This window comes from Grammomys surdaster, unplaced genomic scaffold, assembly GCF_004785775.1.
Source record: "Grammomys surdaster isolate TR1022 unplaced genomic scaffold, NIH_TR_1.0 150, whole genome shotgun sequence".
Lineage (NCBI taxonomy): Eukaryota > Metazoa > Chordata > Mammalia > Rodentia > Muridae > Grammomys > Grammomys surdaster.
This window is the reverse complement of record NW_021604608.1, coordinates 21,076,096-21,086,474: the sequence shown is the minus strand read 5'-3', so window position 1 is coordinate 21,086,474 and position 10,379 is coordinate 21,076,096. Positions and strand designations below refer to the sequence as shown.

At 48.3% G+C, this 10,379-nt stretch overlaps 1 protein-coding gene across 1 annotated transcript; it reads left to right on the top strand.

Moving 5' to 3' along the window:
- Nucleotides 1–3,278: 3,278 nt before the first annotated feature.
- Phox2b (paired like homeobox 2B) lies at nucleotides 3,279–7,930 on the top strand. The gene is made up of 3 exons (XM_028765352.1): nucleotides 3,279–3,701; nucleotides 4,552–4,739; nucleotides 5,684–7,930. Exons 1-3 carry the CDS (start codon nucleotides 3,461–3,463, stop codon nucleotides 6,197–6,199), a joined length of 945 nt encoding a protein of 314 aa, XP_028621185.1. The 5' UTR covers nucleotides 3,279–3,460; the 3' UTR covers nucleotides 6,200–7,930.
- The last annotated feature ends 2,449 nt before the right edge of the window (nucleotides 7,931–10,379 follow it).

Below are 10,379 nucleotides of genomic sequence, written 5' to 3'. Positions count from 1 at the left end.
AGATGGCTTCTTTTTTCCTCCCAGACGCGTGGTGGCGGCTGCTGAAGCAGTTGGTCTATAGTTGGAATAATTAAATTAACCATTTGGTACAACTTTTAGGGGAGCGCTCGCGTGTAGAAAGCACAACCGGGACAAAGCAGGGAGCTGGGGCTGGGGCTCTGGGCTGGCCTTTCATCGCAGAGCAGAATTAGGATCCTGAGCCACAAAAGAGGGGCCAGGGCTGGGGACGGGGCGAGTGGGAGGGACAGTGACACTGAACAAAATAAACGTACAAGGCCTACAAAGGGGAAAATGAAGTCAAGAGCATTTGCTCATCCAACCGTGCGGTTCTAGCTAGGAGAGGTCTTCAAGGAGGCGCGCAGCACTCGGGTCGGTTGAGGACGGGCACCAGGGGGCGACTAGAGAGAGGCAGAGGACCGTCCAGTCCGCTGAACAGTGCTGGCACCCTGAAGATGACTGGCGCGACCAAGTGGAGGCAGTTTGGAGCCAGACTACCGGGAGGGACAAGCCCTGGGCTGGCGCCCTACGGTTGGCTTTGGCTGGGCTTCTCCCTCCTTGGAGGGCATTTCCTGCTCTCCCTCGCCCCGTGCCTCCGTTTGTCCAGCCCGAGGGCATTGAACTGGATAGCCAAAATATCTCTCCAAACTCCTTTTCAAAGAACTGCCCGTACACCTTAACTTTCAACCTGGAGTCATCTGAAACTGTAGCGGTGAAGGCTGTTGGAAAGCAGCGTAGAAATTCGTGGTGAGGAGGTGCTCCTGGCTCTGTTGGAGAGCAGCTGCCAGGAGCTGGGGTGAAGCTTCGAATGGTTCACGTGCTCTGCACCCCGAGACACACCTCAGACAGGCTGTGAACCTGGCCTTTGCCAAACCTAGGCCTTATGGACTAAATGCATCTTCTCCTCAGACTCCCTAAATGTCTCTCCGGCAGAAAAACACGCTTAACGCCCGCCTCTACCAGGCGCTGGCTGGCCGGTGTTAATCTGGCCTAACCTGACCTAAATCCTGCGCTTCAGCATAGTCAGAGTGCTAACCTGAGCTACAACATCCCTTTCCAATAAACCAAGGACGCACTCTGTCCTTTCTACCCTCACCCCTAACTCCCAGGGAACGGAGGAACGTGAACAATCAGAGCCTTGTGCTTGCTAACTTACCCCCCACCTCCCTGGAGTGGAAGGCAGTGGGAGAATACCAGTGAGAGAAATTCCATGTGGAGTCCGTGGGGTACAGGCACCTCCCGTCCAGATGCAGATTCATATTCATGAGGGAGCGATAAATAAAGACAAATTCGCGCAGTAATAACCCTTGGTTTCGCATCCGTCTTTGCTGGCCTTTAGGTTCAGGGACTGAAGACAGATGTTTGGATCCCCCCTTTCTCCTCTTGTCTGGTGACCAGAAAGAAAAACCATTTAGAGTGTTGCAATTTGTTTCCCGCCGCAGTCAAACCTTGGACGCATTTATTTTCATTTTCCCCTCGTGCACAAAAAAAGTGCACATTGCTCACCAAGGGCCCTTCTTTATCAAATACGCATCGTACAACGTACAACTGCAATAAAACTATCAGCTCTCCCCATAAAACTATCACCAGCTTCCTCGCTGGGTCCTCTTGCCTGAACTCGCCAGTTCAGCACTCTTAGTACAGAGGATGCGCAAACACCTGGGCCGAGGCTGAAAAGGCTGGGGGCCGGTGTCGCTGTCCGGGTTTAATCCATTACAGCGTCTGCAGCGGTTTAGTGTGCAATAAAATAGGGTGGCAGTGCAGAGCGGGCGCCCATCCACTCCCCGGCACTAGCATCGAATTAAACCACTTAGTTTGGCAAACACTGAACGCCTAAATGCCCCTATAAAGACTTTATGAGTTTGTTACTTTAATTACTGACTTGTTACCGAGCACATAAAGGGGGTAATGAATGCAATAAAACTAATTATCTACACATTTAATTCATATAAAATATCCAGGGTTTGTTTACACCACACGGCGATTCAACTAAGCATTTACCCCCTCTTGTCCACCGAGAGGAAAGATTTAATGAAATATTTCCCTTTATTCTGCTAGAGTCTAACGAACCAAATGAAAATTACCCTCCGCTTAAATCATGGGGCCACCGAGGTCCACAAATCACGGCTGGCTTCTTTGTATGCACCTCGTTGCCAGAACCCAAGAGCCCGAGGAATCGAACTAGGGAAGTGCGCTGCTTCGAGCCGTTGCCTTGTTTGTTTAAAATGCTCAGTGAAGTCCGAAAACCTAAAGGGCAAACCGACAGCGATCCTCTTTGGGAAACTCCAGGTCTGGAGGGGATTTGTAACCGCCTGAAAAGGCGGGAGTCGAAAGAGAGGGCTAGAGCAAAAAGGCTGTAAAAGGTGACACACACACACACACCCCCATTTGGGTGCATGTCATGCTGGGCTTGGTAGCTATGGAGTAATGAAAACCAACCGCCACCGCGGGAAGCTTTATACACCCGATGCAAATCTGCACCAACGCAGGCAAACACAGCACTGCTAAGCGCAGAGAAACGTTCAGTAGGAAATCCAGATGTTTCACCTTTGAGAGCTTTACTCGGTTGTTTATTTTACTGTTGTAAAGGGGCTGTCTGCCCTCGGCTCTGGAAAGCGCATTAAGCTCCGAGGAGAAACACAATTGATAAGGTGCTATTTTGTCCATCCCCTTCGACTAGGTGTATTTTAAAGAAATCCGCTTATCCTTATCGTTCACATAAAACCCCCTTGGCCCACTTACGCTATGTTACAGGGCGCCTGAGTCTTGCCAATGTCCCAGCCCTTTATAACATTTCATGCACTTCGGGGGGTAGGCTTGTTGTTAAATTGAGCGTGTAACACTCTTACAAAACAGGTTTTCTATGACATCAAGGTTTCTTCTCCCTAACCAAGAAAAAAAAAAAAAAGGACGAAGAAGGGGGGAAACACACTATCTCAATTTATGCCTAAGGTATATGATCAGTTAAAAAGGCTTAAAAGCTCTTGGAAATTGGATCAGGGAAAATCGTCACCCAACTTTCATTATTTCCAAGTAGCGTGATTGAATTAAAGGGCAGGAGCTGGTTAGAAGGAGGATCAGGGGCTCGGTGCGTAATGGTGTGGTATTAAATTCTAATTAGAGATGCAGGAATCAATGATAGGAAGGTTGGACAGCTCAGTTCCCCAGTGCCAGCCCAATAGACGGATGAGTTATTGTCATGTAAAAAGCGCCAGCAATAAGACCAACCGCTTTGCTATTGTCCAAGTGGAAACAGCCAAGTTTATTATGAGGACTATATACTCTAGAGACCTCAGACAAGGCTTCTCGCAGGAGGCTTTTTCATAAAACTAGGCTCTGCTGGTAGTAAGGAGGCCAGTTTGGAGGCAGGCGTTGAGCTGTGCACATCTCCCCCGCTCCCGCCGCCGTCTCCACATCTTTTATTTCATTTTTCCACTGGGCTGAGCCATCCAGAACCTTTTCAATGTATAAAATGGAATATTCTTACCTCAATTCCTCTGCCTACGAGTCCTGTATGGCCGGGATGGACACCTCGAGCCTGGCTTCAGCTTATGCAGACTTCAGTTCCTGCAGCCAGGCCAGTGGCTTCCAGTATAACCCGATAAGGACCACTTTTGGGGCCACGTCCGGTTGCCCGTCCCTCACGCCGGGATCCTGCAGCCTGGGCACCCTCAGGGACCACCAGAGCAGTCCGTACGCCGCAGGTAAGGACCGCTAGCTCTCTCAGCGGAAGAAGCCGCCTTTCCGCTCGTATATAGGAAGCCTTGATTGCATTTGAAAATGGAAATGTGTTTAGTATTTACCAAACGAAATTTGCTTACACAAATGAAAGAATTTATCACGTTAGAAGCGATTGCAGGGAGGGGTAATTCACTTACAGGGTTACACTATCCTAGTCACACCCGAACCGCCAACAAAATTATCTTAAGCTGCCAAAATGATAGGCATAATTTATTTACTTTGCGATGAGACGTAAAGCTTAGAAAATAATTAAATAACAAAGAGTAAAGCTCATTACTGGCGGTGTCTCTTTTTTTTTTTAAAGAACCGACAGCAGCTCACACCTCTTTGGCCGGTCATTTTTATGATCATTTCTTGAATTTATTGTTTGTTTCCTTTTTTTTTAAACAGCACTATCCCCCAACTTTCGGGCGGCGTCAAGTTCTGAGAATTGAAAAGTTGTAACAGTGGGCGTGAGTGGTAACTTCGTTCCTGGCTTTCTGATATTCCAACTGATGGTTTTGGACTGTTTTCCTGCTGAATGAATTATCCCCCGTTTGGGGCCTCAAACACTCTCCAACTTGCTATTTCAACTCACCCAAAGGCACTTGGGCCACAGGAACAGGCACATAGTCACACTCGCGCCCCTGTTTCTGTATGATACTAATTTGCTGGGTTTTCTTGGCAGATCGCTGCTACTGAAACTCCCTTCCAGACGCGCCTGGTGTCTGTAGCGGCTCCCGGGCTATCTGACCTTGGTCCCCACGTTCTGGTTCGGCGGCCCTCCAAATCCTGACTGTTTTGCTCACTTTAGTCTCCTCTGTCATCCTCTAGTTCCATACAAACTCTTCACCGACCACGGCGGCCTCAACGAGAAACGCAAGCAGCGGCGCATCCGCACCACGTTCACAAGCGCGCAGCTCAAAGAGCTGGAGAGGGTCTTCGCTGAGACGCACTACCCTGACATCTACACCCGGGAGGAGCTAGCGCTGAAGATCGACCTCACCGAGGCGAGAGTCCAGGTATGGGAGACCCAGTGCAACAGCCCTAGTGAGGGGTGGGTGCTGACGCTTACGGTTCCAAAGGGACCCTGGCCCGTCAAAGAAATGGGATTTGGAGCGTTGTGCTCACGAGGGGATGGGGGTAGGAGATCTAGGCAATGTATTCACAGCCTGCAGTATTTCCCACCAACGCAGAGGTCTGGGAGTTTGAACAAACAAGGCTTTTTGGAAAGAAGTGTCCCATGAGAGGACGATTGCAAATTCTGCCTGTATCTCTGTCAGCTTAATTGCCATGATTCGTTTGCCGAGTGCCTCCTAGCTCAGGCGCCCTTAAAATCCTAGTGAGGGGGGGGCAAGGTGTAATTTCCTAGCAACCAGGACTTGAAACAGATTCACGAAGGGGCTGTTACTCCATTAGAGTAAGCAACCGCAGCCTACTATACGCGGCCTATTGGGAGCAAAGTTGCTTTCTGGAGCTGGTCTTCCTAGCCCGGCGCAAGGTCGGTGCGCACTAAGTTAGATTTCTCTGTGGATCGCCAGTGGATCCGTTGTGTCACCAAAGTGGAAGGCACCCTCGTTCCATCATTTAGACCTGAGAAGCCTAGAAGTATGTGAGGCGAGTTTAAAAGTACAAAACAAAACAAAAACAAAAGGCTTCATTTTTAGGGCATTCCTGCTATCTTTGTACCTGTCTCTTTACGGTGTCATTTCGTTGGCACGTTCGTTAGAGCCCTAGGAAAGTTTCTCAGAAAAGGTAGCAGCGAGAAGGGCAGACTTATCAAGACTATGAGTGCTCTGAGGTGGCAATGGTCCATTCATACAGCGAAATGTGTGTGTGTGTGTGTGTGTGTGTGTGTGTGTGTGTGTGTGAGCGCACGCCATCTAAAACGGAGTGGGTCCTCCCAAGCGCCACTTTTGTCTCTGGTTTTGTTCACCGGTTCCATTACCTGACCTCTCTTTGGCAGGTGTGGTTCCAGAACCGTCGGGCCAAGTTTCGCAAGCAGGAGCGTGCAGCAGCCGCAGCCGCCGCCGCAGCCAAAAACGGCTCCTCCGGGAAGAAGTCTGACTCCTCCCGGGACGACGAGAGTAAAGAGGCCAAGAGCACCGATCCCGACAGCACTGGGGGCCCGGGACCCAACCCCAACCCGACTCCTAGCTGCGGGGCAAACGGCGGCGGCGGCGGAGGGCCCAGCCCAACCGGAGCTCCGGGGGCGGCGGGCCCGGGGGGCCCGGGAGGCGAACCCGGCAAGGGCGGTGCGGCTGCGGCTGCTGCTGCGGCTGCGGCGGCAGCAGCGGCGGCTGCGGCTGCGGCGGCAGGAGGCCTGGCTGCAGCCGGGGGCCCCGGACAAGGCTGGGCTCCGGGCCCCGGCCCTATCACCTCCATTCCGGATTCGCTTGGGGGCCCCTTCGCCAGCGTCTTATCTTCGCTCCAAAGACCCAACGGTGCCAAAGCCGCCTTAGTGAAGAGCAGTATGTTCTGATCTGCGACCTGCGGCGGCGGCGGGCGAGCCCGGGGCCCGGGCTGGCAAGTAGGCGAGTGGGTAGACCCAAGGCTAGTGTCGCTGCTGTCAGTGGCTTTTTTAATCGAAGGCCTAAAATGATCGCGATTCGGAAAACAAAACAAAACAAAAAAAACGAGAAAATGACGTCGCTCCCATTTCAACCCCGCTCTTACCCCTTTCCTCACCCCCAAACAAAACAAACAAAACAAAACAAACAAAAGAAACAAAAATTTTCCCTGGCTTCGCACCTGCCTTGGGCTGCGCATAGAACAGGGCTCCACCTGCTGCCCAAGGGATGTGAGCCTGGACTTCGGGGCACTCTCAGGGGGCTGTGTCTGAGTGACGGGTGTTTGTCTGTCTCGGAGAATGTGTGTCTGTGGCCCCAAGTAGGTGATAGGGAGAGATGGGGTGGCCACAACCAACTCAGTGACTTCTTAGGGGAAAAAAAAAGTTGGAAAGCAGCAACGATACAAAAGCAAAACGAAATAAATCACAAAAAGTTTTTTTAAAAGATCCAAATGGAGGGAACAATTTGAAAATACAAAGTGGGTGAGGGAGGACTGTGGCTGGAGCTGAGGATTTGGTCTTGCGAACCCCTAAATTCTCCGGCTCATGACCGTAAGGGGTCTTGTGACTCCTCTTTAGGAAAGAGTACTGATACCTGTCCAGCCCGGTTCCCCTCGGGTCCTTGTGCTCTGGCCATTGCAGTGATGGCTCTCACTCAGACTGTCCTGGCAGCCAAAGTGACTTTTCTGGAGCCCTGCTTGCCGGTCCCCACCTCGCAGGAAACCATCTCACTATTAGCGCAACTGATTCCCACACCGTTGCTATGCCCGAACCCAAATCTTCGCAGCCGCTTGGCCCTGAAAGATGCCCTGTACAGGAAATGCCTTTTCATCTCAAACTCTGCAAATCATGTCTCATATTTCACAGCGCTCCTGTTTTTCTCTCCCGCCACCCCTACCGACATTTTCTTCTTCCACCAGCTTTTATGGAATCTTTTGGCACTGCTTTTGCGTTGGAGCCAGTCCGCATAGCTGGCTGCAGAGAAATAAATCTACCCAGCAAGGGGAAGGCACACACACACGTTCGCAGAAAGTGTCTCGGCTCGCGGTTCTGATTGAGTGATCCGAGCTGGACTCATCCTGTAGGGTGGATGGACTGTATATTGATGATTCCTTCTATGCGCAGTTTAGACATCTCTGTTGGGCTTTTTTTTTAATTTTTTATTTTAAAAGGCACAAACTATAGATATTAGTTGAATGTTGAGGCTTTAACTTTTTCGGTGTCTTTCTACAGCTGTGTTCTGTGACTCAATTGTATCGTGTTACTATCAGTACAGACCGTCTCCTCTACGTGACCGTATAATGTTTTTCTCTTCTTGTAGTCTCTATGGTGTGTCTTTATGACGTAATAAGGTTCTCACGGGTTCGATTCCTTTGTGTTTAGAGAGACCAGGTTCAGACAATGGTATATATTTTTGTTATCAGGTGCATGTCTGTCTGATTTCCTTTTCTTCTCGTCGGGACTATGTTTGTGAACATGAGCGTCATAAGTTATGTTTCAGATTTTCAAATTTATTTATACGTGTTATAATGAATGCTTCTATTTAAAGGGGAAATATTTCTACATGTGCATATAGTTTTCCAAGAGTGTACCATTAACTTGATTGTTGATAATAAAAAGAAAAAGCAAGTCTAAGCAAGTAAATTCTCTGGACTTTCTCTTGAGCCTTCTTATTTAAAACCAATCTAATTTAAAGTGCTAAGGGCAGAAGAACTGGCAGTAAGTACTGGGAGGGATGAAGTTTTAATCCAGGCTCCTAACTTGTAGACTCAAGCATTTGAATTGAGCTAAACTTGAATTTTAGTCCTTGGAGAACAGGGGTGCTTCTGCTCTGTACGAAATTGTTCCTTAGTAGGAACATCAAGCACCAATAACAGTGTACCCAGGATGCTTCTGGTCACCATGGATAGAGCGTTATCTGAGGCAGGATTTGGGAACTGGTATCTGAAGTGGACGTGAAGTGAAAGCTAGAGTTCTGTGTCCAGGAATCTTCAGGATTTATAACTTAGCTCTGGGTGATCCACTTAAAGACATCCTGGTACCTCTCTGTGGGCAAGGTGCAAAGCTTCAGGCCTTGCAGGGGCTTGCAGCATTGGTGTGCTGGGGAAGTAACACACTATCACTGGAACGTTGGAAGGCACAGCATATGACAATAGTGCTTTTGTACATTATCTCTTCCACATGGGACCACACAGCAGGTGCAAATCCTATCCACATTGCCTTTTGAATGGAGGCGAGGGGACAGGAAAAGGCTAACCAGCTCAGGAGACCTCCTATTGATGCACAGGCATGCCAGCCTTTGACCACCTGAATAGAACTCTAGCTATATTCTTGAATAGTTAACTATTCAAGTGGTTCTAAAAGTAGAGCTCTCAGACCCCAAGCATCAGCACCACTTAGGGATTTGTGTGTACACAGTCTTGGATCTCATGAGTCTTAACTCATGAGTGAGGCCCAGTGACGGGTTTCAACCAGCTTTACTAAGATCATGAGAGTTGAACTATACTATACTATACTGTACTATACTGTACTATACTATACTATACTCTGTAAGAAACTCAAACGGAAAGTAAAAAATTCTGAGTATATTGGAAGCAGGTTGTGTGTGTTTCTGACCCTTCACTTTGTTTTTGGCTTTGCCTTAAAAATCAACAATTCAGTCCACTTACCTGAGGCATAGCCATTCCCTGCCTCCTCTAGTCTGCATATAAACTGCTGATATGTTTGGGCCTAGTAGGGCTCCTCACCTTGGCACTCAAACATGGCTTGCGTTTGATGAAGCAAGTTCATTCAGAACTTGCTGAACTGTGATTGTGAACATAAATTGCCATAAACTATACTTCTGATTTTCAAGTGTATTTATCCATGTTATGGTGATTCTTTTATTTGAAATGGAACACTACATGTGCATATAGTTTCCCAAGATAGTAAAAATTTTGGGACAAACAGCTTCTGAGCATCTTTGAAAAGGGCTTTCAAATAGTCTTTGGAAAAAAACCTCATCTCTAAAAGCCTCTTAGTAAATGCTAAGACTGCTTGCTTATAAACAGTGCCTTTAATTGTTCTGGTCCAAATACCAATGATTACTAGATGTCTTTGGGCTTAGTCTTTGGTTGTAAATGTAACTCAGAGGCAAAGAAAGGGAAATTAAAGTGCATTTAAACCAGGAAATAGTTTGGCTAGAGGAAGATTGTCTTCTCTTTGGCAGTGAGGCCCATCTGGTAAAAATCCTTGGGCTTGGGCAGGGCCAGTGGGACAAGTGCCTTAGAGAAGGCAAAACCAGTAAAGAGAAGGAGAAGATGAGAGAGTTGAAAAAAACCCACAAAACAAAACAAAACAAACAAAACAAAACAAAACAAAACAAAACAAAACAAAACAAAACAAAACAGTAAAGCCAGGTGTGGTGGTCATGTCTGTAAATCTCAGTGCTGAAGAAACAGAGGCAGGAGGACCAGACAGCCTTTGGCATATGGGTTAGATCCAGTCTGGGTTACATGAGACTGTGTCTCTAAAACCATGTCTCTAAATCCATGAGTTAAATTAATACAAGAGGAAATGTCAAACAGGTAAAGAGCTTTTGGAAAGACCAGGGAAGACCCTGGAGATCTTTTCAGATGGGAACAGATGGGGTGGGTAAAGGGGCTTCCTTCTAGCTTAGATCTACTTTGAGTGTCTTGCTGCTAACACAAGAAAAACTCTGGGAGCTGGTGAGGAAACTCCCACTCCCCAGAAGGACAGCTCCCCAAAGGGTTATATGTGACTGGGGTCACCTCTGCTTCTCTCAATGATCTAAGAAAGAAATTGTTGGAAGGTAAGTCTTCCATCAAATGCAAAGTCTTGTCCCTGTAATATGATGGAGCCTGACGGCAGGGCAGGACGCTGTGTCTCTCACATTGTGTCATCTCTGTGGAGTCCCGCACAGTGTGAACAAGCTCACTTTCACTTTTCCTCTCCTGTGGAATTTGCATTTTGGCTCATCAAGCCATCCTTTTCCTGGCAACCCTGAGACCACATGTGACTTCACAAAAGCTTTGGGAACTGATGCCAGATGGCCACCCTGAAGCCAAGACTCCTCTAAAACAGTCCAGCCCAG